General features: G+C 38.1%; 3 protein-coding genes across 7 annotated transcripts; 2 read left to right on the top strand and 1 right to left on the bottom strand.

The window, feature by feature from the left end:
- The first annotated feature begins 1,586 nt into the window (after positions 1-1,586).
- Positions 1,587-15,905, top strand: LOC121758744 (shaggy-related protein kinase alpha-like). Of its 3 annotated transcripts, none has more exons than XM_042154135.1 (13): positions 1,587-1,738; positions 10,919-11,073; positions 11,182-11,274; positions 11,871-11,930; positions 12,048-12,320; positions 12,809-12,883; positions 13,520-13,576; positions 13,664-13,804; positions 13,918-13,968; positions 14,857-14,952; positions 15,031-15,114; positions 15,374-15,476; positions 15,552-15,905. In XM_042154135.1, exons 2-13 carry the CDS (start codon positions 10,966-10,968, stop codon positions 15,632-15,634), a joined length of 1,224 nt encoding a protein of 407 aa, XP_042010069.1. In that variant the 5' UTR covers positions 1,587-1,738; positions 10,919-10,965; the 3' UTR covers positions 15,635-15,905. The 3 variants fall into 3 exon arrangements, with proteins under 3 accessions (XP_042010069.1, XP_042010071.1, XP_042010070.1); XM_042154137.1 differs by having other exon boundaries at positions 1,607-1,688; XM_042154136.1 differs by having other exon boundaries at positions 1,610-1,738; positions 10,889-11,073.
- Positions 15,906-17,779: 1,874 nt separating this feature from the next.
- On the top strand, positions 17,780-19,686 carry LOC121759564 (zinc finger CCCH domain-containing protein 3-like). Its single transcript, XM_042155198.1, has 5 exons — positions 17,780-17,988; positions 18,063-18,130; positions 19,052-19,130; positions 19,209-19,283; positions 19,363-19,686. The coding sequence occupies exons 1-5, from the start codon at positions 17,841-17,843 to the stop codon at positions 19,470-19,472; spliced, it is 480 nt and encodes a 159-aa protein (XP_042011132.1). The 5' UTR covers positions 17,780-17,840; the 3' UTR covers positions 19,473-19,686.
- Positions 19,687-21,418: 1,732 nt separating this feature from the next.
- Positions 21,419-24,203, bottom strand: LOC121759201 (pyrrolidone-carboxylate peptidase-like). 3 transcript variants are annotated; one of them, XM_042154699.1, is made up of 5 exons: positions 24,006-24,203; positions 23,034-23,358; positions 22,540-22,644; positions 22,406-22,453; positions 21,419-21,830 (listed from the first exon to the last, which is right to left on the bottom strand). In XM_042154699.1, exons 2-5 carry the CDS (start codon positions 23,298-23,300, stop codon positions 21,591-21,593), a joined length of 660 nt encoding a protein of 219 aa, XP_042010633.1. In that variant the 5' UTR covers positions 23,301-23,358; positions 24,006-24,203; the 3' UTR covers positions 21,419-21,590. The 3 variants fall into 3 exon arrangements, with proteins under 3 accessions (XP_042010633.1, XP_042010634.1, XP_042010636.1); XM_042154700.1 differs by having other exon boundaries at positions 23,917-24,023; XM_042154702.1 differs by lacking the exon at positions 24,006-24,203 and adding an exon at positions 23,681-23,890.
- Positions 24,204-27,394: the final 3,191 nt, after the last annotated feature.

Raw genomic sequence — 27,394 nt, 5'->3', positions numbered from 1 at the left:
CGACCATGTTTTCCATGAACCACGTACGAGCCGGGGCTTTGATGATGTTGAAGCGCGCTTGGAGAACCCCGAACGCCCTCTCCACATCCTTGCGAGCAGCCTCCTGCTTCTGCGCAAAAAGAGTCTGCTTTGGGTTCGCAGACCCACTGCACGTCTTCACGAAGGTAGGCCACTTCGGGTAGATGCCATCGGCGAGATAGTACCCCATTTTATAAAGCCGGTTGTTGGCGACGAAGTTGATGGCCGGCGCTTTACCATCCAAAACTTCGGTCAAGAGGTCGGACTGGTGGAGCACGTTTACGTCGTTGTTCGACCCGGGGACCCGAAGTACGCGTGCCAGATCCAAAGGCGGTAGTCGGCAACGGCCTCAAGTATAACGGTTGGGTGGGTGCCTTTGTGGCCGCTCGTGTAGGACCCCTTCCACGCCACCGGGCAATTCTTCCATTGCCAGTGCATGCAATCGACGCTGCCGAGCATCCCGGGGAATCCGTGCACTGTTTCGTGAAGGTTGAGCAGGAACTGACAATCGGCCGTGCTTGGCCTTCGGAGAAATTCGTCGGTGAAGGCTGCCCGGACGCCTTGGCAGAATTTGAGCAAGCACATTCGCCCAGTGCTGTCTCCGATGTGGAGGTATTCGTCGAACATGTCGGCCGTTTGTCCAGTCGCAAGCTGGCGGATTGCTGCAGTACATTTCTGCAGCGTCGTGTGGCTGGGACGGCCGACCGCGTCGAACCCTTCCTGGAAGAACTCTTCCCGGGCTGCCAAAGTATTCGCGATGTGGAGAAATAACGGTTTCCCCATGCGGAAACGGCGACGGAAGTACGTATCTCCCCAAACCGGGTTATCGCAGAAGTAGTCGCGTACTAACCTTGCGGCGGCTTCCTCCCGGTTACGATGGATGTACGTACGGGAGCGTCGTTGGGGTGGCGCGGCTTCTTCCGCCTCCCGTCGTCGATCTTCTTCAAGTGATTGTTCCAATATTTGACGCATTTGTTCATAAGGATCCATTAGTTTGATTAAATTTGGGAGAAGGAAAATATAGTTGATTTGAGATGAAAATTGGGGTGGAAATAGAGAGGAATAGATGTGTGTTTGTGATTGAAATGAGTATGAAATAGGAGTATTTATAGAGTAAATAAATAAAACAAAAATTAAAAAAAATAAAAAACGGATATAAAAAAAACGGTCTCATTACCGTTGCAAAATTTTTTTTTTTAATTAAATTCGAATTTTTTTTAAAAAAATTAATTATTGCGTCACCGGACGAAGCCCACTCGCGGGGCAGCGAGTGGGCTGCACGCGTCGAATGGAAGGCCGCCACGTCGCCTCGGCGCGTGGCGGAACGTTCCGTTCCGCGTTCCTCCGGAACGGAACGCGGCACGGCATAAGAACGGCGACGGAACGCACCCCGCAACGCGTGCCGCCGCGGAACCGTTCCGCCGGAACGGCATAGGAACCGCAACGGCACAGCGTTGCGGGTGCCCTCACGCCCCCCATTATTGCAACATGCAGAGCTAAATAAAATAATAATAATAATAAGCCTTTTGAAAAACAAGGGAAAAAAGTATATGAAATATTATCTCTCTCTGATCTATTCATTTTACACTGCTTACTATATTTCCCTCTGGTTTTTTCTCTCTCTAAATTGGTGCGCATTTCTCTTGTTTTTCTCTGGGTGGAAGTGTCAGGTAATTCAGCCACACAATTCATCATCGAAGTCAGTCATCGATGATCATCGGTGCGCTCTTTCTCACTCCGTCCTTTTCTGCATTCTGATTCCATCACGTTTTTCCTTTTCGCTTCTGCATTCATTACTTGTGAATTTCATTTTCTTTTTGTATACTGTATGTTTTTTTCCTCTTTTTGTGTTGATACAATCGCTGATATCTGCGGATTTTCGGTGGATTTTGTTTTGAGTCACCTGCGGTGGATCGGCGGATCGCCTTTCGTTGAGTTTGTTTCACTGAAATGTGATTTTGTTTTATGAATAGTTTTCCTGTGTGTGGAGCTGATCATTTCTCCTTTTTTTTTGGTTATCGGCTTGTTAGGTCTCTTATCTTCGAGTTTGATGTCTTTTTAGCCAACTAATATTAGCTGTGATTGTTTCAAATGTGGTAATTGTTTTCACTTATTAGGTTGTCTTTCGTTTTCAGCTTGGTTATCGTTTTGGTCGTTATGCTGCTCTGTATATACTAATACTGAGAGGATTTAGATGTGTCCTACAGGTTGGGGGTTGTGTGTTAAGGTTAGGGAAATGGACTTACAGCATATGTTGTGCTCTAAGTTTTGATGTGTAGGAGTCGATGAAAGTAGTGTTGCTCTGAATCCACAAAATTGGATGAATGACTCCTATGCATGGACCTGTGGACGGTTAATGAATGTTGAAATATAAATAAATGTAGGAGAGGGAAGTTAGGACACATTCTCCACACCTATGTGCCATTAAAAGCTTCACATAAAATAGAAGATTCGATACCCTTTTCTAACATTTCAATAAGTTGTCATCTCTGCAAACAAAGAAATAAGTTATTTAAGTAAGACCTCTTTGAATTCTAACTACCTTCAAAAGACCACGGGTCAAACCAAATGAACATTTGGTCGATATATTGGCTTGATCAATGGGATATTGGATACCCAATTTTACATGAGTTAAGAACTTTGGGTAGCAATATTGCCAATCTTATACTTATTCAACAGTTGATGAAGTGTGCTTTATTCAACATTACGGACTCATCTAATGTAATTCTGTGGAAGTTCCTTAAATAGCTGCTTGTCATAAATATTGACAATAAATTCATCGTAAGTTTATTTTAAGTAGATATCCTTGTCTTTGTTGGATTTAGTGCTTCAGTCGTTGTATAATCTACCCATGGCTTACAACAACTTATCTGGTGTGGGTACCATGTGGGATTAAACCATCACTAATAATACTATTTGCGTGATCAACAGAAAATGATCTCATCTATGTTTGCTTTGCTATTGTCTCTAGCCTTAAACCATGTCGGTCTTCAGATGCTTGCACACGGGGCTGGGTCTGGGCTAATTTGGAGTTTGTTTTTGGCCAGCTGAGCAGACCAGGATTTTCCTTTAGCTAACTAAGCTATTTGATCAAGTATTGATTCTTCTTTTTTACATATCACACACACACACACACACACACAGAGATTCTGTACCTGGCCTTAGACTGCTATGGTTAGCCCATCAAATTCAGTTCTTCAAAACTTCCCTATTCAATCATCCCTTCTCCTTTTCATTCTGTCTGTTTTCTGAAGCAGCAGTTCTGCATCGAGAAAGCTTAAACAGCCAATGCCGTGATAAAATGTACTTATTTTTTAGTTTTGAGTGCGCCCACTGGTTTCCTCTTTAATAATCTTGTTTTGGTACTTATTGTTGGATTGGTCTAAAATAAAGAAATTTGAACTGGAAATACATGATGGGTAGTACTTCCTTAAGTAGAATTTCCAAAGATTTGAAATTTTGAATTGGTTATTATTTGAGCTCATCTTTCCATTGTTATCAGAGGTGCCTGAGGCTTAGGTGTACAACTTTAGTAAGGCGTGTGCCTAGGCTATATGGCACCTTAGAAGAGGTTATAGGTGCAAAATGCTACGCCTAGTGTAATTTTTATTAAGTTTGATTTTTTATCCATGTGATTTTAGCTTCCATTAAAGATTACTACTCATCTATGACTAAGTGATAAAAAGAACGATCTTGAAGATCATGAAGGGGAAATCCAAAGTGACCTTGAGGAAATTGAGGAATTTAATTACAAATAGGGTAAGGATGCCTAATTTACCATGTCAATCTTAATGATGATGATTAGTCATCTAACAGAACATGATTCATAAATTATAAGTACTCTTTTGTTTGGCAGGAAAGCTGAATATTGAGGCTTAATAACTTTATTAGACAATCTGGTTTATAATGTTATCATCCCTGAAAATAATTATTTATCTTATCTAATTATTATTCGTTACTCCATCCCCGAACTCCCTCCCCCTCCATTCTTGATACTTGGTCATTGATAATGGGCTATAACACACATTGTTTGCTTGAACTAATGCACTAGACTTTCACTTTTCTTTACCTCTTCTCTGGATGTCCTAATTGGAACCAATTCCCTAAAACAGATCCGTTTCCCTTGAAAATACCCCCATTAAAAGACGCATCAAAATTTTTTGGGTCTCTTCAAAATTCCTAGAGCTGAAGGAAATCTTAGTTTTACTGGCCAGGAGATGTATATAAATACATGCATCACATCCCTTTTATGTAGCTTTATGTTCCTCATATATTTATACAGTTTATTATCTTTACCCACTTTTGGCTGATTCTTCTTATCTCTGGGCTGAATTGCCTCCACCTTCTCAAATTTCCTGAGTAGGTGTTATAGTGGCTGGGAAAACTATTGGAGGATCTCTGCACACACATCCTTGTTTAACTATGTATCATTTCTTTTAGATCCTTGTTGTTGGGATTTACGCACACACAAGGCTTTCACACACTCAAGAAGATCACACACACACTCACTGTTGTATGAGATCACACAATGCAGAAACACACACACTCACACTTTGAGTATTGAAGATGATAATCTTGGAGAGAAACTGGAAAACTCTTTATTGATTAAACTCTACTCTTTACTAAACTACATACACGGTTTATGAGCTATTTAAAGCTCTACAATCAAGTAGCAACTGCTACTAACTAACTACAAGAAGAATCAAGAAAGCAAGAAGAATAACCGCTACATCTCAGCTAACTAACTGGTGCTCCAACGGCTAGTTCGGCTAGGTTGCTTCTTCCTTCTCGGTTCAAGACCGAACTCCTTCCTCGGCTCAAGACCGAACTCCTTCCTCGGCTCAAGACCGAACTCCTTCCTCGGCTCAAGACCGAACTCTCTTCTCGGTTCACAACCGAACTCCCTTCTCGGCTAGTTCCAGCTCAACGCCGAGCTTACCGAACTCCCTTCTAGCCGAGCTTACCGAACTCCTTTCTAGCCGAGCTTACCTTCTTCTGCCTTCTTCTTCCAACTGAAATGAGCACTCCATTATTACAATTCTCCACCTGAGGGCTCATCTCAGTTCTTGCACAAACATTGATCAACTTCTTGCAATGATCAAACTTGTCTCTACCTAGAGACTTTGTTAGCATGTCAGCCGGATTGTGCAAGGTGTTAATCTTAATCACCTTCACTCTCCCCTTCTCAATCTCGTCTCTAATAAAATGCAACTTTATGTCTATGTGCTTGCTCCTTTCATGAAAACCCGGATGTTTAGCCAAGCACATAGCTGAGCTGCTGTCACAATGAATCACCATTGTCTTTTGGTCAAAACCAAAGTCAGAAATCACTCCCTGAATCCAAAAGCTCTCCTGTACAGCTGCAGTGAGAGCTATATACTCTGATTCTGTTGTTGAGAGAGCAACAACACTTTGCAAACCTGATTTCCAGCTGATTACAGTTCCAAACATGGTGAAAAGATAACCTGTTTGGGACTTTCTGTTGTCCAGGTTTGCAGCATAGTCTGCATCACAATAGCCCTGCACAACCTCCTCAGATTCACCTTCCCAGCCATTGAAGACAATTCCCCAGCCACTGGTTGACTTCATGTACCTCAATATCCACTTAAGAGCATTCCAATGCTCCTTCCCCGGGTCAGCCATGTATCTGCTAGTCACTGAGATAGCATGTGCCAGATCTGGTCTGGTACAGATCATAGTATACATAACACTTCCAACCACACTAGCATAAGGAATAGACTCCATCTCCTCAGCCTCTTGCTTAGATTTAGGGGCCTGCTCCTTTGAAAGCTTAAAACTCTGGGACAGAGGAGTTGATGCAGCTTTTGCATTTTCCATTTTGAATCTCTGCAAAACTTTCTCAATATAGTCAGTTTGCAGCATCCACAGCTTCTTGCAGCCTCTATCTCTCTGAATATGTATGCCTAGGATCTTCCTTGACTCTCCTAGATCCTTCATTTCAAAACTTGACTTCAGATCTTGTTTAACTTTCTGAATTTCTGTCATAGAAGGCCCTGCAAGTAGCATATCATCCACATAGAGTAATAGGTAGGCAATGGGAGTCCTGCCTGCCTTCTTGATGTAAATACAATCATCATATTCTGACTTGGAGAAGCCAATCTTCTTCATCTGTGCATCAAACTTCTTGTTCCACTGTCTAGGACTTTGCTTAAGTCCATAAAGACTTTTCTGTAACAGGCACACCTTGCCTTCTTCTCCAATCTTCACATAGCCCTCTGGCTGTTCCATGAAGATAGTTTCCTCTAGATCTCCATTGAGGAAGGCTGTCTTCACATCAAGCTGTTGTAGCTCCCAGTCAAGCTGATTCACCACAGCCAATAGGATCCTAATTGAAGTGTGCTTCACAACAGGTGCAAACACTTCATTGAAATCGATTCCCTCCTGCTGTGTAAAGCCTCTAGCCACCAGCCTTGCCTTGAACCTGACTCTATCCTTATCAGTGGTCTCAATCTTTCTTTTAAACAACCACTTACAGCTTACCAGCCTCCTTTCCTTACCATCTGTACTCAGCTTGGATTTGTCCACCAAAATCCATGTTTTGTTCTTGAGTAAAGACTCTATTTCCTCATTCATGGCTTCAATCCATCTTTCTCTATCTTTACTCTGCATAGCTTCTTTATATGTGAGTGGATCTGCACCATCAATACTTTCAGCTGCACACAGAGCATAATACACAACATCAGAGAACTTTGTTGGTGGCCTTGTTTCTCTTCTAACTCTGTCCCTTGCAAGCTGATAGTCTCTGATAGAGTCTGATATAGACTCACCAGCCTGGTTGCCCTGAGTTGGAGCCTCTTCTTTATCTGAATCAGACTCACTCCCTGAGTCAGTAACTCCACCTGCTCCTAGGCCAACCCCCACAGGCTCCACCTTGAAGAAATCACCCTCATCTTCACTGGAGTCCAGCTTATCTTTCAGGAATGGCATCTGATCCTCCAAGAACACCACATCCCTACTCACCAAGACCTTCTGCTTACCGGACTCAATACACCAGAGCCTATACCCCTTAACACCCCTCTGATACCCCAACATAATACATTTCAGAGCCCTAGCTTCAAGCTTGCTTTGCCTAGCATGAGCATAGGCCACACACCCAAACACCTTGTACTTTGAGTAGTCACTATGAGCTCCATACCACATGTAATCAGGAGTTTCAGATTTCAGGGCAGTAGATGGGCATTTATTGATGAGATAGGCTGCTGTATACACAGCCTCACCCCAGAACCTGCTGCTCAAACCAGAACCAAGAAGTAGGCACCTCACCCTCTCTAGGATTGTCCTATTCATCCTCTCCACAACACCATTTTGCTGAGGATTACCAGGAACAGTCCTATGTCTCTTCATACCCTTCTCTTTACAAAACAGATCAAACTCAGCAGACAAGAACTCTAGGCCATTGTCTGTTCTTAAGCATTTAACACTTCTACCCTTCTCTAGCTCAACCTCCTTACACCATATCTTGAACTTTGTGAGTGTTTCAGATTTTTCTTTAAGAATATATACCCACAACTTCCTTGTATAGTCATCAATGATAGCTAGATAATACTTTCCTCCACCAATTGAACACACCGGTGAAGGCCCCCAAAGATCACTATGTATGTAGTCTAAAGGGGCTGTAGAAGAGTGAATACCTGTAGGATAGGGTGCCTTCTTTGCTTTTCCAAGTATACACTGCTCACAGGGGTTCATCTTGTTGAAATCTCCAGAGATCAGACCCTTCTTGATGAGTTCTTTCAAGCTTCCTTCAGCTGGGTGGCCCAATCTCTTGTGCCATAGCATTATGGAATCATCTGACACTGCATTGCTTTCTCCATCAACAGCCTTAGCCTTCAGATAATAGAGAATATGCTCTCTGTCAGCCTCCATCATCACTGCATCTCCAGATTTAACAAGCAATTTTCCTTGACTCATCAATATGGTGAACCCTCTCTGCTCCAGCATTCCCAATGAGATGAGATTCCTCTTCACTTCTGGAATATACCTCACCCCAGTTAGGATCTTTATAGAGCCATCTTGTAGGCTTAGCTTTACCTTCCCTATTCCTCTGATCTGACAAATGTGATTATTACCCAGCACCACAGTGCCGGATGCTTCTTGAAGGTCATGAAACCAGCTCCTATTTGGGCACATATGGAAGCTGCACCCTGAGTCCATAATCCACCTATGACTGACCCCACTGTCACTAATATTCATAAGTTGAGCCGGGGGATCAGCACTCTCCACACAATCAGATTGGTTGTGTCCCTCAGAGGCTATCTTTCTCTTCCATGCATGACAATCTTTCTTCAAATGTCCAGGTTTCTTGCACCAATAGCAAGCTCTGGTTTCCTTCTGAGCATCAGAACTTGAGGGTTTAGGGCCCTCAAACTTCTTCTTGAAGTTCTGCTTCTTGAACTTCTTCACATTCAAGGCCTCTGCAGCTTGAACATTGGAGCTTGCAGAGCCTCTGTTGGCTGTCTTCTGGAGTTCTTTGGCCATCAACGCTGAATAGACTTCTGCATAGGTGATAGGTTTATCTCTTCCATAGATAATTGCATCACTTAACTGGTCATACGAGCTAGGCAAGGCATTCAATGTGAGAATGGCCTTATCCTCATCTGAAATCTTGACATCAACAGATCCCAGGTCATCAATGATCTTGTTGAACTCCTCTAGCTGCTCAATGATGGACCTATCTCCAGAAAAACTATAGGCATACAGCCTCTTCTTGAGATACAGCCGGTTAGCCAAGGATTTGGCCAAGTAAACTTCATCCAACTTGTCCAAGATCTCCACCGCAGTCTTGGCTTCTTGAACATCCCTCAAGACCTTATCTCCAAGGCACAGAATCACTGCAGAATGTGCCTTGAGCTGCATCTCCTCCATCTTTGCCTGAGCTTTATCATCAAGCACTGGAGCCTTTCCTTTCTCCTCTGGTTTTGCAAGAACTGCGGCAAAGCCTTGTTGAATCAAAACCGCCTTCATCTTCATCTTCCACAGGCTATAATCATTCTTGCCTGTGAACTTTTCTGCATCAAGCCTTGCTGCCATCTCTGAAACCGTTTGATCCTCTGCAAATCAGCTTCAATATCCCTTCCCACAGACGGCGCCACTTGTTGGGATTTACGCACACACAAGGCTTTCACACACTCAAGAAGATCACACACACACTCACTGTTGTATGAGATCACACAATGCAGAAACACACACACTCACACTTTGAGTATTGAAGATGATAATCTTGGAGAGAAACTGGAAAACTCTTTATTGATTAAACTCTACTCTTTACTAAACTACATACACGGTTTATGAGCTATTTAAAGCTCTACAATCAAGTAGCAACTGCTACTAACTAACTACAAGAAGAATCAAGAAAGCAAGAAGAATAACCGCTACATCTCAGCTAACTAACTGCTGCTCCAACGGCTAGTTCGGCTAGGTTGCTTCTTCCTTCTCGGTTCAAGACCGAACTCCTTCCTCGGCTCAAGACCGAACTCCTTCCTCGGCTCAAGACCGAACTCCTTCCTCGGCTCAAGACCGAACTCTCTTCTCGGTTCACAACCGAACTCCCTTCTCGGCTAGTTCCAGCTCAACGCCGAGCTTACCGAACTCCCTTCTAGCCGAGCTTACCGAACTCCTTTCTAGCCGAGCTTACCTTCTTCTGCCTTCTTCTTCCAACTGAAATGAGCACTCCATTATTACACTTGTCATAGTGTATTGTGTATTCTGAGTTTCCTTATATATATATATTGTTGACAGCAGAATAAGTGGCCTTCTCTGCATTGTTCTTTCCCTTTATTCCCAAGTCTGTTTTTGATCACTTGGAAGGTTGAAGGGGGGCTTTCCTTTGTAATAACTAAAAGAAATAAATTTGAGTATTTTTAATTTCCTTGTTTTTCTCTTTCAATAATTTATACTCCTAGGCACACTAGGTGGTAACAAAAAACCCTTCTTATTGGCATATAAGTTTATGTCTACTCTACTCTAATGTTACTTATTAGTTTTGTATGATACCTCTTTATTTCAATTTTTGTCTGTTGATTCCTGTAATATTTAGAGCGATGCTGTTTTATTTTATTTTAGTTATTTTTGTTATTTGTGTTATAGTAAAATAGTTCACCTGCTCATCTAGAGAATGTTGTCAGCCTAAGCGTACACATCATTTACTGCCAGATAGATAATACATCAATTTTAACATTGCGGATGGGATTATACTGTAATTCATTTTAGTGGTAGTATGGGGCTATTTTTCCTTTATATCTTTTTCCTCAATCTGAAATAATCGTGGATTATGTAATCTGGACCTGATACATTATATTTATGATGTGATGCTTATTACTTCCTCGTCCAACTCTACATGACTTAAGATTCATTTTGGTTTGTCCCCTTTATAAAGACTCAAAAATCAAAGCCAAAAAGTTTACGTAAAAAGTGTCTTACAAGTAGACTTTTTTAACTTATATCCATAAAACTGCATTCCTTAATATACGTATTCAAAGGTGTTGAGCCATGTAGAGTGGGATGGATTTTGCATTAGATTGTAAGAGCTCACCTTAAAACTATAATATGTTACGCATTCTTCTTGAGTTATTAAACATGTGCTTATTATGTTATATGTGGTTGAGTCCAGACACTGCATCTTCAGCTACACAAGCAAAGTGGTGTTTTATTGAAACACTATTTCTTGAACTTGCAGAAATTCCATTAAGGATACTGCCTTAACTGTCCCTCATTTCTTATGGATGCTCACAATTTCGATTCGAATTGTATTCACTGTTGACAATTAGACATTCTATAATAATGATTACACTTCTTTATGTGAATAAGCATTCAAAGATTTCTCGCTATAAGCACAGGTCTTTTTCCTCAGGAGTTTACATTGGCGCTTTGGTTCATACAGGTGAGTGACTTGCCTGAGGATATATAATCTGATAGTTGTTTTGGCAAATGGCTACTATGGCACCTACTTCTGACTCAAGGGAGTCAGGGAGTCATGCTGTAGGGCTTGATAATTTGCCCGAGGAGATGAATGACATGAAAATCAGGGATGAAAAGGTATGTAGGGTTAAAAGTAGATATTGAAAACTTTGTTTCTTTATAGTTCTCTTATTGTGCCTAACTTTTGTTGGACTTGGCATGTAATGAGATCTTTCTTATTTATAGGAAATGGAAGCAACAATTGTAGATGGCAATGGGACTGAGACAGGTCACATAATAGTTACTACTATTGGTGGTCAAAATGGCCAGCCAAAGCAGGTAATGTGCCATCTTGTCATCTGTGTTTCTCTACTCTCTTTATCTGATGCTGCCCTAGCTGCAACCTTCTAGGCCAAAAAGACCTTCCCCCCCCCCCCCCCTCAACACATAGAGCAAGCAAAATTTTAAAAAAAAGAAAAGAAAAAGAAATGATCTGTTGTGGTAGAATATGAGATGTCATCTTCTTGAGTTCATACTCTCAGTTTCTTGATGGAATTTCGATAGTATTTACTTCGGTCACATTGTAAAATTCATTAGAAAATATAAGAAATATCCATGCTTATATGAAAAGTAGGCTGTTGTTGATGACAGCAGACCTAAAGAGTATATAATAGCTAATGCCAAGACTTTCAAGGGAAATCATTCATCTGCTCAGAAAGACTCTAAGGGTGCCACTTTTACTCTTAATCTTTCTTAATATAGGACGCATAGGGACTGTAAGGACACTGGTTTTGCAAGTTGGGTGAACTATTACAGTATTACTGCAAATTTATATGCTTCTTGCATCTTTTGCAATTTTATGTTCTTCCCTTAGCTTGAGGGTCTGGAACTGGCTTACAAATTTCACTTTTTCTCCTTTTGGGCAATTCTTTCAGACAATTAGTTACATGGCAGAACGTGTTGTTGGACATGGGTCATTTGGAGTTGTATTTCAAGTAAGTTCGTTGATTTCCTTTGGCCTTAAATTTTTATGTTGTACAACGACCATATTGTGTTTGTTATATGCCAATGCAACTACATTGTCATTGCTCATCGATTTTATGGTAATACAGGCAAAATGTTTGGAAAATGGAGAAACGGTTGCTATAAAAAAGGTTCTCCAGGATAAGAGGTATAAGAACAGAGAGTTGCAAACCATGCGCCTTCTCAACCATCCAAATGTTGTGTCTCTGAAACACTGCTTCTTCTCGACAACTGAAAAGGATGAGCTTTATCTCAATCTGGTACTTGAGTATGTACCTGAGACTGTTCACCGTGTAATCAAACATTATAATAAGTTGAGCCAAAGAATACCACTGATCTATGTCAAGCTGTATGCATACCAGGTATTTTTTCAGTTGCATTTCCTAGACTCTATCTGCTCTGTGAACTGTGGTTATTATCTTGGGAACATGTGGTGAAACTATATTCTCTCTTTGATATGCCTCTTCTTATAATTAATTGTAGGCGCTTGTAGGTTCTTAGCTCGAAACCATGTTTAAGTTTTTATTGAAATATAACATCTAATTATTCCTCTTGTTTTTTGTCTTTGTCATAATTTTCTATTCCACTCAAGCTACTTAATGAGTTGATAAGATTCCATCAACTTTATCACCATAGAGTCCTCATTATTTTCTGAAATTATGTCACATAGTTAACCTTGAGATATCGGTTGCTAATCTGAAAATCTACTTCAGCCTTTGTAGGCAAGGAATATTACTATTTCTATTGTGTCTGAGCAGCTGGATATTAATCAATAAATGTGTTTCTACAGATCAGCCTCATAATTGTATACTTATCAGAATTTTTAACTCACCTAGCTGTTGTTTGGCAGATCTTCAGAGCTCTGTCTTACATCCATTGTGGTATTGGAGTGTGTCACAGGGACATAAAGCCTCAAAATTTGTTGGTATGTTTGTTCAAGTTTATATATCATTGGGGGTATGCAGACTTATTCTATTCTTGGTGACTGAGTTCTCTATCCTTAGATTTGAATGACAAACAAATTCATATGTAGGTGTCGTACTTCATTTTGCTTGATATATGGCAGATATTTAATAAATGTTACTTCTGTACCAAGTGTGTGTATATAATGTTGATATGCTTAAATCTAGGGTGATGATAAGTTGCTCGTAATCTGATATACTAGCCATTTTATGTATGATCTTCTGTTTCTTGCCGTCTGCTGTAAATTTTGTTCTAGTTAACCAAGTGTCAGGACTCAGAATACAAGTATAATTAGTATGTGGAGCTCAACAGGATATCTTGATGGGTTATGAATCCAAGTAAACTGGGCAACATGAATTGGTAGTCGTGTAGGTCTGATGTGATGATAATTGAGGCTTTAACAGATATCCAACTGTATCGTCATGCATATATACTTGCTTATTTGCTTAATTTAAAATCATTGTGTAATAACTGCCTAAGAATTTGCCTGTATTTAGATTTAGAGTTAATTTGCTTCATTCAGTCCCTTGTAAGAGTTTTCTCTAATTTGCCTGATCCTGACTTTCTTTCCATACAATAATCTGATCATGTTATGCAGGTGAATCCGCACACCCACCAGGTCAAATTATGCGATTTTGGAAGTGCCAAAGTTTTGGTATGAAATATAGATTAATGAAGTTGGCATCACGTTCATAGTTGGAAGCGTATATTATTGGCTTTATTATTTTTGGGTTTTTGGCAGGTCAAAGGGGAGCCCAATATCTCGTATATCTGCTCTAGGTATTACAGAGCACCTGAGCTTATTTTTGGAGCAACCGAATATACCACTAGCATTGACATTTGGTCTGCTGGTTGTGTGCTTGCTGAGCTACTTCTTGGACAAGTACTTATTTTCTCTTGCTCTGCCTAATAGATAGAGACCTTCAGCACAAGCAGTTACAGTGTTTCTTTTACAGTTTTACCTCATAATAGTAACTATTTTCCTTTTTTTATCAGCCTCTGTTTCCTGGTGAGAGTGGAGTAGACCAGCTTGTTGAGGTCATCAAGGTTCTCTCTCTCTCTCTCTCTCTCTCTCACTCTCACTCACGTACAAACTCACTCAGTCAAGGAAATAAATAGCATTTCTATCCATGCACTATGTAACCATCTTTTATAATCTTGTACTATTATCTATAAATCCTTCCCCCCTATCATATGATCGTTTTGGTGGGGAGTTCTCTTTTTTGCTTGGGGGGGGGGGGGGGTTCTGTGTGAGTCCTTAGCAGTGTTGCTAGGGCACGGGGCGCACCGGGCCAATGAGGTGAAAATCCGGGGCACGGGGCAGTGGGGTGACGGGGCGCACTACATGCAGAGGTATAAATGAGAGAAATGAGAAGTAAAAGAAATTAAATGGGCAAATGAAGTGTAGAGATATAGTAAATGAGAATAGGGAGTCTCCATGACAGATTAATGGAAAAATATGAAATAGTAAAGCACCATTAATGAGCCTAAATGTTGTTAACCAGTTACAGTTTTACAATATCTTATCTGTTTGTTTCTTCAGATATTTAGATGTGTAAGTATTAAAAAGGGGAGAAATTCTGGATGGGTTCACGTGGGAACCATTCCTGGTGAAGAAAGCTAGGAGCAAATGCTTCTTTGCATATTGCTTATTTATATATACAACAATGCTTAGTTTATGCTGTTGCGATTTGTATACACAACACTTTATTCCCAAAGTGTTTATTTACATAATGCTTCTTTGTATGACAACTGTAGATCATATTGGTTCTGAGTACCTTCAGAGAATTTGATCTCTTCCCATGAAAATCTCATTAAGTCATCTAGTGGATTTTGGGGTTCTCGAATCAATCTTGGATGTCAAAGGGTTCATGTTAGTGAATCTTTGTATAAAGCTCAGTGAATCTAACTCCTCTAATGAAATGATTGTCTCAGGTCTTGGGTACTCCAACCAGGGAGGAAATAAAATGTATGAATCCCAATTATACCGAGTTCAAATTTCCTCAAATTAAAGCTCATCCATGGCACAAGGTATTCCTATGCTCTTGCGTTTGCCCTCATTTCTTTGTTTGTTACGGGATTCCAATTTACAATTTGTCTGTTGACCAGATATTCCATAAACGCATGCCTCCAGAAGCTGTGGATCTTGTTTCAAGACTACTACAGTACTCTCCTAATCTGCGTTGCTCAGCTGTGAGTATTCTAGTCTTTGCATTGATTAAAGGGTTGAAACCGGTCATTTTGGTTTCATAGTGCTTTTCTATATGCATTTGACAACTTTACCAACTGTCCTCTGCTTTAGATCATAGAAGTCATGGTTACATCTATTGTTTTTATTCTCTGTGGACATCTTATAATTTTCTTCGGTGATTGGTTTCCAGAAGCTCTTATACTTATGAATTACCTTTACTATTAGTTTAGCAAATAATTGAGTCATTAACACGCACTGCAGCTGGATGCCATAATGCATCCCTTTTTTGATGAGCTGCGTGATCCAAACACTCGACTTCCCAATGGCAGATTCCTGCCCCCATTATTTAACTTCAAACCACAAGGTAAACATTCCCAAGTCTTGTTAAATGCCTCATTTCTGTTGGATACCATTTCAAATAGTTGCCTTGTGTGTACAGAGTTGAAGGGTCTCCCAGCGGAGACTTTGGCAAGGTTGATTCCTGAGCATGCGAGAAAGCAGTGTCCTGTTCTCGCATTATGATTCTCGTAGTAACCAGTTGAGCCTTGAAGAGCCGTGCACAAACATAATGTATCTCTGTCTTCATCACCATATGTTGTTGTTTTTATGTTATAATATGACCCTGTTTGCATGTGTATGAAACTGTTGACTGATTGCCTGAACACCATCTGTTACTACATTTTTCCTGCTTTTTGGCCTAGAGGTTTTTACCTCATGTGGATATAAGGATGACTTCTTATCTGTAATGAACTCACCATTCTCTCTTTCTGTATTGCTATCTTAATTTCCCTTACATGTCCATTTGTTTAGGGAAATTACCATTTTTAGGGAACAATCCCATTATCTTATTTGAATTTGAATAATATTGTTTTCCCAGGCTATTCTTATTGCGATGTTGTAGTATACTCTCTCAGTTCCATTGCAGTTGATTACAATTGAGTCGGTGTTTTTTTTTTTTTGGGTGTTTCATTATAGTTGAGTCATTTTTCTCTAGGATAAATTGCCTAAAGAGTCAAACTTTAGGGAAAGTTTGGTTTTTCCCACAAACTATAAAAGTTGGGCTTAAAGTTACGAACTTTATCGGATCGTGCAAATTTCTCAAACTACCGACCTGACGACATATTTCCGTTAAAAGCTTATCCCACGTGGCATGCCGAAGGCATGATTTGGAAAAATTTCTGGCTTAACCCTAAACTCAGGTAATATAACCTCTTTTTGGCTGATTTCGAAAGCGCAACCCCAATTCAATCGACGGAAAACGTAATCAACAAGAGTGAAATCGTCGACAAACGGTTTAGGGATGAAATCGGCGACGTGTAAAGAAGATTTAATAAAAAAAGCATAAAACAGCGTCGTTTTGTGTCTAGTCAAAAATTTTGCCAAGTCACGCCTCCGGTATGCCACGTGAGATAAGTTTTTAACGGAAATATGTCATCAGGTCGGTAGTTTGAGAAATTTGCACGATCCGATAAAGTTCGTGACTTTAGGCACAACTTTTATAGTTTGTGGGAAAAACCAAACTTTCCCCAAAGTTTGTGACATTTTAGACAATTTTCCCTTTTCTCTATAGCAAAATTCAACGTAGTTTATGAATTTAATTTCTCTGGAGTTGATAGTTTTTTTTTCTGTAATTTGTGGGAGATTAAGCTCACTGTTGATATGAGAGTCTACAATAATTTGTTGCCACGAATGCATGATTTTCCCCCAAAGTGAAATACGATTCATGGAATTAGTTTATGGGTTTTGATTATCTTGAAATGGTAAAAGATTTGATGTATATTTTGTTGGTTTTGGTGGAGAGAATTTTATAGATCATTTGTTTTAAGTTTCAAAGTAAAATGTGTACTCCTATTTCAGTACCAATTCTAAAATTAAATAGTAAAATGGACCTGGTTATTAGTTGGTGCCTGTTTACGTTGTAGTTCTATCATGATGTCTTTTACAGTTTTTTTTTCTTCTAAATTTACCAGAAATCTTATAAAACTTCTCTATTCTATAAAAATATGCATTTTTGGAAAGATACCAATTTTATTACAAAAATAGTAAAGTAGGAGAGAGAAAAAGAAATTGAGTATAATCTTTTAAATAAGACAAAGAAAAAGAAATTAATGGAGAATGAGGCTATTTCAATAGAGAAAAATCAAAATATAGCAGTCTATTTTTTATAGGACATATAAAAAAATACTAGTATCTGTTTTTATAAGTCGATTTAATACCTTATTTTTAACAACGTAAAATTTAAGTCCACTGATGGCTCTAGAGTAATTTTATTCATGTCACAAATGTGACGCCCAAAATTTAACCAGTAGAATATTTTGAAAATTATGTAATTAAAGATGAATGGTTGAATTTTCTCATCGTTTCAGGTGTTTATCTGAAAATGTCGCACGAATTAGATAATTACCATTAGTACTTATTGTTTCAATTTTGGAAATAAAATGCCATAAATTTTTTTTTTCTAGCAATCAAAATATCGATGTATAATTTCAACTGTAAGGTGGATATTCCAATCAGATTATTTGAAGGATAATAGTATATTCTAAAAATGAAATGATAAGCATGAAATAGTAATTACATACTGAAGTAACCGATCGGAGGACAAAATCGACAATTTACCCTAAAATTAATAAGCAATTATATACAGTAACATTCATAGTGGGGAATCAATCAACTCCAGCTGTAGACACTACTCCAGAGATACAAATGTTGTAGCCGGAGATTGGGAAAGATGCCGTTGGGGAAATACTACTGCGATTATTGTGACAAACAATTCCAGGACACTCCGCCATCACGGCGGCGCCACCTCAACGGCGTTGCTCACCAGAGGGCCAAAGCTCTCTGGTACGACGCCCTTCGCTCCTCCTCACAATCACAATGTCTCTCTTTCTCACTTCTCGCTCAACATTTCATTCAACAAACACAAATACCAACTCTTCTTTTCTTTTTTTAGTTGGTCTGGATCAGGTTGATGACTTCCAGTCCATTAGCAAAGGCGTCTGCCATCGCTTTGTCCGTACGGTAAATTCTCGCACTTTTTACTTGATTGCTTCAAAATGTTTACTGATAAAAGTGCCACTCAACAGGATGAAATTGATTAACCAAATATGTTGGATTAGATATAAGTTATGAGATGAAGAACTTCCTCGGTTTAATGTGTTATTGTGGAAGCCTTATGGAGATGTATGTTAGGTGTTTGATAATTTGCTTCATTGGCAGCTCAACTAATTAAACTGATTTTTGTGACAAAAAAATTACTATGAGTTTTTATTGTAAAAGAGGTCAAATTAGTGAATTAAGAGGGTTCTCCCCTTAATTATGTTTCAAATTAGGTTAAGTGACCATACATATACAAGTTATGGCTAAAATTAATTTTAACAAATTATGGATTGTTAAAGATTTTTCAGAGTACAAAGAGGGAAAATGAAGAAAGCTGGTCGTCTTTGCAACTATCTTGCAACTTTAAATATTCTAGTGCTATGTGTTCTTCACAAACATCTCCATGTCACTGCCCATTAGATAATTACGAACAAAGATTAGGAGAGGTTAGCACAGTTTTCGCATATATTTATGTTCACGGATTCAAAGGTAGTATATTGATGAAGGGCAGTGAACACTCCTAACTATCCTATTAAGAGAAGCAAGTCTGTTTGAGTATCATTTGAAACTAATACAGTTTATTTCACTACATCATATCTGGATGATATATTTTTAACAATTAGTTACGGTGCCTTCACGATGACGAGATTATCCAATTTTCAGCAGGCTGCATATATTTGGCCGGATGGTGTATGAATGCATCAATCTAGAAACTTAATTTATGACTTCCCATGCTTAATAATATGATGATGAGCGAAAACTGGTTAATCCTGAGTTTTTGAAACTTGAAAGACTATATTTTGTTGAAGGGTTTTTCTCTCTAATTTATTTCTTAAAGTAAAGGGTTCGTGCCAATATGGAGAGTCATGCAAGTATCATCACCCCAAGAATTTGACAAATATGAATGCTCAAAGATTGGAAGGTATCTGTTGTGTTCTTTAACTACTAGTATTATAATCAGTAGTTTAGATATTCATGTTGTCTGCTCTCCAATAACCAGGAACGACTGCTGCTAGTCATGCTCTGTCTGGGGGTATTCCCGATAGTCATTTGAATGGAGGAGCCACTCTGCCTGGCAAGTTTACATTCCCCTTTCAACAATATCTCGCTCTTCTTAATATGTCTCAGTGGTAACCTTTTCCATTTCATTGCAGCTATATTCCTTGGCAATCAAATGGGGATGTCGCTTGGAAATCTACCTCCATCGTTGTTACCTCCTCCAGAAGGTGGATACCCATCTCTACCCTTTGTCGATTGGGGATAGGTGTGCCACCCTTCATTATACCAAGCTGTAGTTAAATATACATATTTGTAGTGCTTATTCTTCAAATTTTAGCTTGTATTTACTACACCTAGAAATTTGTTGTTACCTAAAATACATGAATCCTCACCTTATTGTGCCTTTTTCATGATACATTCTCCTGAATGTATTTTCACACAGCTTTATAGAACCAATATATATATATTTCCTTGTCTAATCTGCAATGTTCTAGAATGTCATGTTACGCTTGGAAGAAATTTGAACTTGAGATTCCGAGCATGACCATTATATTGGTTGAATATTCACCTTTCATATATTCACTTGAAATTGTAAAGTTTTCACTTTTCAGGAAGTTAGGAACTTTGCAGTAGCTTCTGATTGGGTGTGTTCTCTTTGATTGTAAATTTTGTCATTGAAAAAGGAGGAAAAATGAAATTCTTACCCTTTAAATGCCTCCTTTCTCTTCACTCCTTGTATATAAACAAAAATTTCATCATCATTTCTTGTTTCTCCTTTTCATTCCAAAGAGGGAAAATATTGTTGAAGTGAAAAGAAGGAATAAAGAAAGGGTGAAATTCTTTTTTATTGAAAAGGAGGGAAAATAAAAGAAGAATTTAAAGGGTGATGACTTTCTTTTCCCTTTTTTCTTCTGGTAAATTTACAAACAACAGAGAAGGCACCCTAATTATTAAACAGAAAAAATATAACTTTGGGTTGCAAATCAAGCATTTAAGTTGTACTGCTCTAATTTATGACGAGAGGATGATGTGGTTAGATCTTAACGTGTTTTGGATGATTTGACAGTGATTAGAGTATGGTTGAAGTCAGAAATTTCTGTCCCCTCCCGATAGCAAAATGAAGTTGGATAACTAGAAAGATGGACTGCTTTTCAAAAGTTCCATTAAATGAATTTGATCATGATTGAGTCGACTGTGTAATATATGCATGTGGGGTGGTTTTGGTAAAGGCCCTGCCCTGCATGGACTTGGGATGTGGATGGCATTTACTTTTTAGGACCACATCAAGCTGCTAAAATATGATGTCTAGTGCTATTAGATCATTTTATATCCAATGGTATACGATCTCTTGGTTATGGGCCAGCGATTCATGTTCACCATGATATCCTGTCCCTGCTCGCACAACATCCAACCAAGTGTCAAACCCGGCCATCACGTCATGATGGCACAACACATTCTCGTGTTAGACCCGAGCAACCACCTCATTTCCAGTAGCCAAAGGAGACATATGAAACATGAGCAGTGTTGTTAAAAGTGCGCCCGGGGTGAGGCGGCTGGGATGCTGGGGATGGCTGTGACTTTTCAAATATCGAACCACCCTAAAGTAGCGGTTGTGCCTTTCAAATCCCTAAAACCTAAAAAGTTTTTTTTCATAAAATAACAAACACAATAAATGTTTAAATCTGTCAGATTTCCTGCTTTAAATATGTGTTCTTCTCCCTTCATATAACTTCAATAACACACTCACAATTCTCTAAACACAGGGTATATTTACTGCAGTTTTTCTTCATACTCAAATTCTCGCCTTGCATCCCGGATTTTTACCTAATCGCTCGGTGCGCCCTGAGCTCCTAACAACTCCGAACATGAGCTGAATATGTTTTGTAGGTAGATTCTTGTGACTATCTCAAGAATTTTGATGCTGTGAATTTATCAAATCCACGACTGCCTTCTTCTTCCACTTGTACATTTGATGTTACCCCAATTTTGAAATAGCTGGAGCGTTTATATTATTCATAGTAACTATGCGACATATTCTGGTGCATATGGACGGATGATTTCAAATTTGTTGAGCTATTGTGTTTTCAAATGATTATCCACAATTTCTATTTCTGAAACAACTTATTTTCTTACAAGTCAAATTAATAATACTTAGATAAAAAGCATCGTAAAGCTCTGCAGTAACTTAATGTGGAGTATGTGAGAGAGAGATTTGATAATTTACATTCACTCAAATATTTATTTATAAAATTATAAAAGCAATGCAGTGAATAGAAAGGTCCCATCTTCTTGGCATACACAACACAAATCCAAAGGTGAGTCATAACAATCTCCCAAAACTTATTGAGAGATTTAAAAGAAGACGATGATGAGTTGAATGGCTCTAATATATGGAGGCAAGTGTCTCCAAGAGAGTAGCAGCAAACTGCATTTGAGTCTCTTCATCTATTGTCAAGAAGAGAGGAACATGGACAAACACTGATTTTATCCCATTCTGCTCTGCAAACCGCAACGAGTGGTAGTATACATAGTTGCAAACGAATCGACCAGCATCATCTGATGTTGTCACCTCATATCCCATCTTCGCCAATGATTTTGTTATCTCCTTAACTGGAAGAGAAGTCTGCACCAAGAAACACACAAAATTGAACCAACAAATATCCAAACATATGCAATTCTAATTTCATGGACTTTAAAAGAAAACTTGACAATAACTTCACTCCTGCTGTTAGCAAGAAAATCGATAGTGAACAGTACAATACGAGACAAAAATAGTGAGCACAATGCCCAAGAATGCAAGTGTGACAAAAGGGTCAAGAGAGCTGAAATGAAAAGCTTGATTAGTGAAGCAAGTCTTTGGGTTAGTCACATATTATAGTCTTTTAAGGAGAACCTGAAATGTTCCTTCACCTCCCTCTTAAAACCTTACCAACTTCCCTCAAAACAAAAGATTTCACAAATCAGCAATGTTTAGACTATTTCTACTTACACAAAAGTGAAAACTTAAGCAAAACTTATTCCAACACATGCACAACTTATTACATGTCATTTTATTAACATTGGTGGTGGCCCAGATAAAATGTACTGTAAAGGATCAGACTTCCCCAACATTCTAGCACGCAATGATTTAAGCTTTTGCGTCAGAGAGAGTTTCACCACTGGACATCGATAAGAACCATAAGCAAAATTGTCACATACCTCACGAAGTCGTGAGATCCCACCATCTGCTGGAACAATGGGAACTCTCTGCAATTAACCAACAAAGATGCCAACTTATATATTAGAATTCCAAGAAGATGAAACAAAATAGACAGTCTGAAGTCAGTCTCAACCTGGGGCTTCCATCCCATCTCATCAGCACAACGGAATGTAGCTTCATTGACAGCTTGTTGCTCGATAGCAAATCTTGTTGCTCCACTATTAACCCCAAAATGAACCTGAAAGCTAACTTTCCACATTATGAAAAACTCATGCATCAAAACAGAAAGCATCCAAGTAAATTCACAGGTGCACCTATATCTTGGCACTTCTATCAATATCAAATTAAACAAAATTTGTAACCATGATATCCATTGTGATTTTCTAGCACTGTACACTCCAATGCTTTTGAGTGCTCAACAATTGAACTGATTAATTAATAAAAACAGCATAGTCAAGAATTTTCGACAAGGATGAACATGCAATGAGCCAATGACACACATACTCGCAAGATAAAATGACTATCACAAATTCAGGAAGTTTGTGCTCTGTTTTGATGAATATTTTCCTCATTTAATTAGCCACATTCCCAAGTTAACTATACAAGAAAGTAACCTAAGCAGCTCACCCAAATAACTCGGTTGGAATTCGGAACATTAGCATCCTTACTCAAAGCAGATTGCAAAGTTTGATATAAGGGAACGATAGCTCCTTGTCCTGCAGTTTCAAGAACTGTACAAGTGCCAAGGATCAACCCTTTTGGCAGACCCCTTTTGTTCATGTATGATTGCAGATTATTCACAATTGTCTCAGTAGGATTTTCTGCAACCCCATGAAATTTCTTAAATCCGGTCACGTGGACTGTTACTACAGGAGCAGGACCTTCAGACCCCATCTATCTATCAACACGCAATCTCAATGACGCAAAATATGTCAAAGAATTCAGGTTAAACCTGAAAGACAATGATCAAACATGAGTAAAATCTCAAGCCAGCAAAAGGAGATGGTCAACAAAGCCCCATGCATCAGCACAACACTACAATAACTAATGCTATACAAATTTATGTAATACATAGGAGTATTGTTCAGGATATGTATATAAAGAAAAATCATCAACAAAAACAATCAAGCAAAACTCAAAAATATATTCAAAGACACAAGAGAAGAAAGTACAAGTAAAGCAATTCAAGAATTTTCTTCAGCCTAGAAAATCAGTATGCACTCAAAATCTTATATTCTATGGAGAATTCAAAACCAACAATATATTACACGTACATGAAAGAATCTAACACTATATTTGCGGCTGAAAAAGGAAATAAGAACTTTTACAGCTGACGATCAGAACTGATCAAAACCCATGCCTGATTAATCTGAATTCGTAAACCTCTGTGATTAAAAGTTGACTCCACAAAAACAAGAAATCTCAAAACACACAATAGAACCAGTACTGAAACTAAAACCCTCTTGGAAATTCCAATACAGATAGATGATCAAGGAAAAAAAACCAATACCGACAGAGGGATCGGGAAAAGGGCACACGTAGAATTCAAGAAAGGAACAAACTTTGGGCAAATATTGAGTTTTTTCCTTCTGGGCTAACCTGATTTATGAAATAAAGAGGGGATGACATCGGGCCTCAACCACTAGTCTTATCTGTACATCTTTATTTTTTATTTAATTTTTATTTTTTTGGGAGATTTTGTGGAACTAATTGAACTTCATTTAATTAAATGAATGAAAAGATTCGACTTTTCCGGCGATGCTACTATTGTCACTCTCTCCCTGTCTATCTTTCTCCATCAGCATGAATTTTTGGGGGCTTAGACGTAAAAGGGTAAAAGAAGGTGGGTGGTGGTGGTGGTGGTGGTGGGCTGGACTGGGCCCCTTTTTTTATTAAGAAAACAATATTGGTATCAATTCATAATTATCTCTGTGTTATTATATTGTGTGTATAATCATTGCCCCTTGAATGTATTATTATAGTGGTTCAAATCAAGGTAAAGATAAAAAGATTATGGTGATATGACCCAGCTGCTATTTTGCTTTTTCTCCACTAAAAGTGGATTCGAAGTTAAATTGTTGAGTGTTATTCAATTTATAATGTTTAGTATCGATTTTATAATGTGAAGCCATGGATTTTATGTAAATTGTGTGAATACACTACCACTAAGCTTTGGCCACGTGGAGGCTAATATTTCAATTTGTTGCAAATTAGGATAATCATTAAATTGATCGATTCATCAATTTTTTTATATCAAACAGATGATTGTCGTTCCAGGCTGCCCAGCTATATTCCACAAATCAAATGTTGGGCTTTTGATGTTGTCGAAGAATTTTTATTTTGTATAAGAGGACGTCTAATGGTACTACTTTGTAACTAGATAAATGTTTTCCGTAATACCAACCTACTAAATCATATAAGCACATATAATCATTGAGTTCGTGCAAGCTCAATCTTTGAGTTGTAAAATTGGAGGCTTGATCATAATCGCAACAAAATCAATAATTAAATGTTGTCCCAATTTATCCATGGTGTTTATACTTCAATTTGGTTTAATTAGCGCGGAATTAAACTGATGGTTGATATAAGAAAAGACTTTCTAAGCGAGATGATTAATGATGCTTAGGTCATTCATTGACATTAATTAATTAAATTAATAACAATGATTAAATTTAAATTAGCGTTATTAACTAGCTGGCCGACCATGTCCGTTTTGGACTGGCTACCCTTGAAGGATTTGTGGCTACTTAAATAAAGAAAAACCCAAAGAGGAGGATGGCTAGGTCAATGAAGAGGAGGCGGCAAAAGAGGAGGCGGCAAAGGAGAAGGAGGCAAATGACAATTTTTTCCTTTTTTCCTGAGTGAACTTTACAAGGATTAAGAAAAATAATTAACAATGATATTACATATTGTAATCAATTTGGTCACTGACTTTACGAGAATTAAATCATATAATTTTTCTTAAATTAATCATTATAACTGATTGATGAAATATATGTTTCTATAAATGTGTGTTGGAATATAAGATATAGTTGGAGGAAATATTTGAGATGACAATAGATGGAATATATGAAAATGATTTAGGAGATGTTGATATGTGGAAAAACTAACACTTTATTCTCAAACTTTCTCAAGTTATTCCAAATGATACAACTCTCCTCTATTTATAGACATCCTATAGTAATTCTAGAATTCTCTACTCCACTCTTTAATATTCTATATCTAGATTTTTCTCTATGAAAATCTAGATATTTACTAGATAATATCTTTTCTATACCTAGATATTTCTATTAAAATATCTATATATTCTACCACGTAATTCTAGAGAATTCCATATAATATCTAGATTAAACATATCTAGATAATTCTACTACAAAAATGTGATCATATTAGTATATGATTGTAATTTCCAATTTAACAATTAAAATTTAGAATCAATTCCTATATATGATTCTAATTAAATCGGTCAGCTACTCGTACTTAAAAGAAACGCTCCCATTAAATATTTTAAATAACCACTTTAATAGAAACAACTTAGATTTTGTCCTATTTCTGCCCATAAACATTGATTCCATCAAATCATACACATTACATAAAACACGTAAATGAAAGAAAGAGGGAGAAACAAATCCTTAGAATTAGAGTAGAGCAACTAAAACGAAAAGAGTTCAATGAAGCTTTCTTTTCCCTAATCCCGCTATAGAAGTTTTTGATCCTATTATGTTTTATGATTAATTACGTGAAATACATGTTGTTCAAATATCATACGTTATCTATATTCAGTTATATTTTCCTTGAATACATATATAGTAATTTCTTACATCTATAAGTGTGACTGGATAGTTTTGATTAACCTCATTGTTTATATAACTACATGAATTATATACTCTATGTAAATTTTGATATTAGAGACAATTGTTTATGCATAAAACTAAAGTCATTTCATGTAAGTATGAGATTTGTAGATTATTACGAGAACAACATTTCCTTCATTTAAATTATAGATCTAAAAGTTAAAATAATATGCCTTCTGAGATAGTGAAATTTGATGTCGGACCATCAATTGATCGAGAATGGAGAAGAAAATGGTTTGTTACGTAGGCTGCGGCGAAAGTAGATTGTTGAAGAAATGAACAGATTAGTGAAGAAGAAATGAACAGATTAGTGAAGAAGAAATGACGTTGTGATAAGGATCTAACTATTATGAGATTCATTTCCCCAAGGAAAATCCAATTTGATGATTGATCTTGCTATTTTTTTTAATGTGATTTTCAATTTCCAAAGATAAGCAAAAGATAAAATAGATCCAACAACAAATATTGAATCTAAGCTAAAAATGATGGAAGATCAAGGAATGAAGAATATGTAAAGGAAGATAAATGTCATTGATGGAATAAGCAAAATGCACTTACACCATGCTAACAAGTATCCATAGCTACACCTTCAAGGAATCCACAAGCCTCAAAGTGTACCTCTACTTGATCCATACTTGAACTATCAATTGATGGGAAAAGCAACCTAGAAAACTAGGAATTGGATACAAACCCTCAAAGGGGAAGAACAAAGCTCACAAGCTACAAATTCAATGTTCAACCAACTAAAATATGATAAAATATGCTATTTATAGCTTAGGCCTAAATTCCAAGAAAGGCCCACAAAATCTAGCCTCTGCGTGAGCCACACGGCCGGGTGGACTCGGCGGCCTCGAGTCACCCGTCCGGGTGGAATCCCCTGTTAGGATTGGTATATTGAAAAGCGTATTTCGAGCATGTTGCACGGATAGAATTGCTTGTATATAATATATTCTACAATCCACTTTTAACCCAAGACGAGAAGAAGTAATTTTATTGCATTGGTGTTTGCTTGTGCATTTATGAGATGTTTCTCAAACATTTAAATGTATAAGAAGCAAACTAGTCTAATTCTTCTGCATAGTAGACTGGTCGTGAACGACGTTCACAGAAGGTGACGCGGTTGGTCCTTTGTAG

This window comes from Salvia splendens, chromosome 12 (assembly GCF_004379255.2).
Source record: "Salvia splendens isolate huo1 chromosome 12, SspV2, whole genome shotgun sequence".
NCBI classification, from domain to species: Eukaryota; Viridiplantae; Streptophyta; class Magnoliopsida; order Lamiales; family Lamiaceae; genus Salvia; species Salvia splendens.
The sequence above is the reverse complement of the archived record's forward strand: the minus strand, read 5'-3'. Positions and strand labels throughout refer to the sequence as shown.

Bases quoted from the DNA above. Each gene is read 5' to 3' on its own strand.
- LOC121758744 (XM_042154135.1), top strand. From the start codon at position 10,966: ATGGCTACTATGGCACCTACTTCTGACTCAAGGGAGTCAGGGAGTCAT. The intron at 12,884-13,519 runs GTATGTTTGTTC...CATGTTATGCAG, and splicing joins TAAAGCCTCAAAATTTGTTG to GTGAATCCGCACACCCACCA. The intron at 15,115-15,373 runs GTGAGTATTCTA...CACGCACTGCAG, and splicing joins CTAATCTGCGTTGCTCAGCT to CTGGATGCCATAATGCATCC.
- LOC121759564 (XM_042155198.1), top strand. From the start codon at position 17,841: ATGCCGTTGGGGAAATACTACTGCGATTATTGTGACAAACAATTCCAG. The intron at 17,989-18,062 runs GTCTCTCTTTCT...TTCTTTTTTTAG, and splicing joins CTCCTCCTCACAATCACAAT to TTGGTCTGGATCAGGTTGAT. The intron at 18,131-19,051 runs GTAAATTCTCGC...CTTAAAGTAAAG, and splicing joins GCCATCGCTTTGTCCGTACG to GGTTCGTGCCAATATGGAGA.
- LOC121759201 (XM_042154699.1), bottom strand. From the start codon at position 23,300: ATGGGGTCTGAAGGTCCTGCTCCTGTAGTAACAGTCCACGTGACCGGA. The intron at 22,454-22,539 runs GTTGAGACTGAC...GGTTAATTGCAG, and splicing joins AGATGGGATGGAAGCCCCAG to AGAGTTCCCATTGTTCCAGC. The intron at 21,831-22,405 runs GTATGTGACAAT...TTCTTGGTGCAG, and splicing joins GGATCTCACGACTTCGTGAG to ACTTCTCTTCCAGTTAAGGA.